Source organism: Charadrius vociferus, unplaced genomic scaffold (assembly GCF_000708025.1).
Source record: "Charadrius vociferus isolate BGI_N301 unplaced genomic scaffold, ASM70802v2 scaffold472, whole genome shotgun sequence".
NCBI classification, from domain to species: Eukaryota; Metazoa; Chordata; class Aves; order Charadriiformes; family Charadriidae; genus Charadrius; species Charadrius vociferus.
The window spans coordinates 9,711,584-9,716,823 of record NW_009647735.1 but is presented as its reverse complement, the minus strand read 5'-3'; the positions used below and the strand labels follow the sequence as shown (position 1 = coordinate 9,716,823).

The 5,240-nt window shown below is 60.3% G+C and overlaps 1 protein-coding gene across 1 annotated transcript; it reads left to right on the top strand.

Annotated features, from left to right (window-relative positions):
• Positions 1-289: 289 nt before the first annotated feature.
• Positions 290-4,732, top strand: LOC104283614 (sestrin-3-like). The gene is made up of 9 exons (XM_009881813.1): positions 290-355; positions 959-1,162; positions 1,378-1,560; positions 1,686-1,922; positions 2,009-2,120; positions 2,352-2,470; positions 3,218-3,408; positions 3,732-3,876; positions 4,446-4,732. Exons 1-9 carry the CDS (start codon positions 290-292, stop codon positions 4,533-4,535), a joined length of 1,347 nt encoding a protein of 448 aa, XP_009880115.1. The 3' UTR covers positions 4,536-4,732.
• Positions 4,733-5,240: the final 508 nt, after the last annotated feature.

Genomic DNA, 5,240 nt, shown 5'->3' with positions numbered 1-5,240 from the left:
CCTGGGGGGGGGAAAGGCACACCCTCTGCACCCAAGGGTGCTGTCACGGCTTCCGCACGCCAGCGGGAGCCAGGACTCTGTGTGACAAGCGTTAGCGCCTGCTGTGCCCCTGCATCAGGGCAGGCAGGCTGCGGGTGCAGACCCCGCTGTTGCTGTCGAGTGGGCAGTGTAGCAGCGGGGCCGTTGGGGTGCAGCAGCTGCCCGGGCACCTTTTGCACATCCCTGCCCTCTGCTTCCACCACGACTGGGGTGGTGCAGCTCGAGGCTGGGCTCGGCTGGGCACCAGCGCATGGCTGGGGTGGGCACGGCGGGGGACGTACAGACTCCCCTCAACTCGTTGCCTGTGTTTTCACCAGTGGGTGCACCCAGTGCCAGCTGTGCCACGCACCCGTGCGCTGCGGGACCTACTCCCACGCTGTGGGAGACCTCTGAGCCCCTGCATGTGCTCCAGACTGCGTGGTGGGTGCTAGGGTGTCGCTTGTCCCTGGGCTTGCCGGGGTAGGAGCCCGGGAGCAGCTCAGCTGGCCCCACAGCTTTCCCCCCCGTCCCAGTGCTGGGCGGGAGGGCTCGGTGCTGGCAGTCAGGCCCATGGGCTGCTCTGTTCTGGGAGGTCTTTGATGTCATATTTCTCCTTGCATTTGCCTCTAAGGCTGCAAGGAAACACCACTTTGCCCTTTGCTTCCGCTCACCGCACGATGCCCTCTCCCAGGAAGAGACCGACCGGTGTGCCCTGCAGCCTGTCCTCCCGCTTGCAGTGATGCCGCCGAGCGGTGCTCTGCCCAGCTCCCCAACCCCAGCCCTCGCCCTCTGCACTGGTTTCTGACCTGATGGTGTCCCTCTGGGAGCACCGAGCTGGGAGGGGAGATCCCAGCCCCTAGCAGAACCCCGGCTTGGCTGGGGTGGGCTGCTGTAGTGGGGGCTGCTCTGGGGAGAGCTAAGCAGAGCATGTTCCCCACAGGTAGTGAAGATGTCCGGCAGTGACCCCGAGCGCCCCCAGTTCCTCTTTGTGAAGGTGCTGGCAAGCCGGGGACGGCTGGAGGCGGTGACCCAGCAGATGGGCTACCACCCGCAGTACCTCGACAGCTTCCTCAAGACGCAGCACTACCTGCTGCACATGGATGGCCCCCTGCCCTTTGACTGCCGACACTACATCGCCATCATGGTGAGCCCCACTGGGAGCTGCCGGAGGGGACGGGGGGGCTCCGCTCAGCCCCACCAGGCTCCCCGCTCTCCCTCCGCCAGACAGCCTGTGCCAGGGGCTTCTCTGCAGAGGCCAAAATCATGATGTCCTGGAGGTTGGGTGAGAGGTGGGCGCAGGGTCCCAGGCCGTCTGTCCCGCTGGCACGGTGCGGGGATGCTGATGTGCTGCTCTTGCAGGCGGCTGCCCGGCACCAATGCCGGTACCTGGTGAACCTGCACGTGCTGCAGTTCTTGCGGGCAGGGGGCGATCCCCAGTGGCTGCGCGGCCTCGACTTCATCCCTCCCAAACTCCGCAACCTCAACGAGATCAACAAGATCCTGGCACACCGGCCGTGGCTTATCACCAAGGAGCACATTGAGGTATTGGGGGTGGCGGGGGAGCTATCAGCCAGGGACCAGGGCAGTGGTGGGGACAGCAGCATCCCCAGAGGGTGCATGCCATCACCCTGCTCGCATCGCATCACTGGTCTGTCCCTGTCCTGCAGAAGCTGCTGAAAATCAGCGAGTGGAGCTGGTCGCTGGCAGAGCTGGTGCATGCCGTCGTCCTCCTGGCCCACTGCCATGCGCTCGCCAGCTTTGTCTTCGGCTGTGGCTGCGAACAGGACGAGGGGCCAGGGGGCCGAGGCTCGCTGAAGCCCTTGTCACCCGGGAACCAGTGCTTTTGCGAAGCCACCGCTGGCAACGGCTGCAGCCAGGAGCTGCTGCGCATCAACCGCAAGCGGGTGAGCCCCTGAGGGGGGTGGTCCACGGGGGGACAGGGAGCACGGCCAGGACTGCTGCCCTCACCCCCGAGCCTGTGTCTGTGCAGTCCCTGGACTCCTGCATGGAGCTGGATTCCCTCCGGGAACGCGTGCAACGGATCCATGTGGAGACCGAGGGCAGGGAGGAGACGAGGCTGCTGCAGCAGGACCGAGAGGAAGGTGAGAGGCAGGGAGTGGAGGTGGGTGGGAGTTCATATAGCAGACCTGGGCATTGCTCCCCCATGTCTATACTTACATTATCCGTGATGTATGGTTCGGAGAGGGGCGATGATGACCTTGGATGCTGGTGTTGCGGAAAGAAGGCTGTGGTTGAGGCGCAGCAGAGCCCAGCTTTCAAGAGGGCAGCTGAGCATCGCTCTGACCCGTCTGCGGGGCTCTTCCCTCTCGCAGATACCGACGGGGAAGTCACCGGTGCCACCAACCTTGCATGCTACATGCAGGACCCTGACTTTGGATACCAGGACTTTGCCCGTCGCGACGAGGATCAAACGCAGGTATTCAGAGTCCAGGTGAGGTTCCTGCTCTCTCGGCGGGCAGCAGTGTGGGCTGCCTACTTCTCCGGTGCTGCATTCCTGGACAACTACATGGGTATGCAGGTTCAAAGACTTGATTTCCAATGGTTTCTATAATGCCATTGAAGTCACACATACTGAAATTTAAAAATCAAGAAAAATACTATAACTTAACTAAAAATAAAACAAAGATGACTTCTGAAGTGATGTAATGCAGCATATTTTCATGTATGCAATAAAATATTCCACAGAAATTACTAGCCAGTTAGATCACTGAATTGGCTCCATTTGTGCTTTTCCAAAAATAGATGTGGCATTGTGCATTGAGAGGTCTATTCCAGTTGAGCTGCAGGAGAATCCATTACTTACCATAGATGACTATTTTTCCTTCCCCTTCCCCTTCCCCTTCCCCTCCCCCACCTGGTGCAGCTGCTTTTGCAAAATGCCTGAGCAGGGAAGCTCAGCTCTGAGAGGGGACCTGCCCCACAAGGCTTGGGGAGAGGGAGGTGACCGGTGACTTCTGTCTCTATGGGTTGTCGATTTTTTTCACATCACCCTCACGGAGGCAAGGGTCAAACTCATTCAAAAGCTGCCTGATGGGGGATGTTGTGGTTTGTGGCAGAGCCACCCCCCAGAGCAAACCTATTGAATTCTGCTGCATCCCGAGGTCTCCAGCCCTTCTTCGTGGGAAAATGTCCCGGGCTCCTTTTTGCAGTTGCAAAAGCCTCTTGCTGTGCTCAACAGGATTACTCCTGGGAAGACCATGGCTTCTCGCTGGTCAACCGACTCTACTCTGACATCGGGCATCTCCTGGATGAGAAGTTTCGGATGGTAGATGGTCTGCAAAGCAGTGCCATGGCCAAGCGGCAGGGCTGCGAACCCTCCGTCTTCAAGCGGGGCATCTGGAACTACATCCACTGCATGTTTGGCATTAGGTAGGGAAACCCAACCTGGCGGTCCAGAGGAGAAAACTGAGCTGAGCCAGGCGGGAGGAGGGCAGGGCACTCGGGCTGTCTTGCGGATGGGCTTGGAAAAGAGATGGAGGTGAATTGCCTCCCTGGATGTTGGGCCAGGCAGGGTAGAGATGCTCAGCTTCTCTGGACAGGACAGGGCACTTTGGGGACAGGGCTTCAGTGCCCGGTTGCCGCTGCCATGTGTCCCCCTGCCCCGTGGCTGTGCTGTGTCCCAGGCAGACCACAGGTGAGGTGTTCTGCAGGGACACGGTGCTGGCCGTGACTTGCCCCTGTGCTCCCTGCAGGTACGATGACTACGACTATGCAGAAGTGAATCAGCTCCTGGAGCGAATGCTCAAAGTTTACATTAAAACAGTAACCTGCTACCCAGAGAAGACAAACTCAGAAATGTTTGACAGGTTCTGGAAGCAGTTCAAGCACAGTGAAAAGGTGGGACAGCCGGCCCCTAGCCCTGACCAGCTGTGGTGGCACTGGGAGTGGGCAGGGGCTGCAGCCTGGAGTGCTTTGGGGGGTGTATGAGAAACCTTTGAGCCACCAAACCAGTCCAAGGCAGGCGAGGAGCGACAACGGAAGCTGGCTGTTTGTAAGGAGTTGGGCTTAGCGTGGCGTGGGGCCGCCGGCAGCGTGATGACTGCAGGGGCCACCGGCAGCATGGGGATGTCCAAGGCCAGTACCCCTTCAGTGAGTGCCTCCAGGCGTGCCCTCGCTCCAGCCAAAATGTGCAGGAGCGGCTGCTGCAGGTGGCAGGGACCGTGCCAGTGCCAGCCCGGCATGCTGGCGCCAAGTGTGCCAGGGACTCCCCAGCACGCAGCTCTAGGGGGGCAGCCACAGCCTGCAGGCCTGGAAGGAGGGGAAGAGAGCAGTGGGCAGCTGCCTGTGCTGGAAAAATTGGTGGGATTTTGTCCTATGCCAAAAGACCCACTAGCCCAGATGGGCACTTGCTTGCACTGCAGCAACACTGCAGCTGCCTGAACCTCTCTTGCTTCTTCCTCCCTTAGGTCCACATCAACCTGCTCATCCTGGAAGCCCGAATGCAGGCAGAGCTGCTGTATGCATTGCAGGCCATCACCCAGTACATGATCTCCTAGATGGTGGGGAGCTGCGCTGCGGCAGGGCCGGGCAGCATCCTCTCTCTCTGGACTCGTGCGTGACCCATCACACTGGGATGGACGGCGAGGGATTACTCAATTTAGTTTACTTGACTGTCTTGTTCCTCCCCCACCACCCCCCCTTGTGGGGCGCGCTGAGTGGCCCCGTTACGTGCAATTACCAAATTGTGAGGCAAGTCCGTGCTGCTGAGATGTCGGTGTGATGCTGGAGACTTGAACACGTCCGAGGAGGACTGCCAAAGAGAAGGGGAGAGGGAGGCGGGAGGGGACTGGGGCCAGTTTAGAGGGATGTTCCCCCACGAGCAGAAGTTCCTCACCCGGGTGCTGCAGGAACCTGGGCCACTGCAGGGAGGGCAGCGCTGGCTTCCTTCCCTGTGCTGCCGTGGCTGCCCTGCTTCCAAGCCACCCTTCAGCGCCTGGCTTGACGGGGTGATGCATCTCGCTTGGGGACAGCGGGGCAGCTCGTGGGCGCGTTGCAACGTCCCCCGTTGTGTGGGCAGGGAGGGAGAAGCACTGGCTCTGAGCGAGGGCCCTTCCCCAGCCCGGGACAGGGATGCGCTTGCTGCCTATGCGTCCTGTCCTTTAGGTCTATGTGCCAAACCCCTCTGGGATGGAGGAGCGATGACCCAGGCGAACTCCAAACTGTGAAGCTCTTGCTAGCAGGGTGTCCTAGCGCTCTGCCTT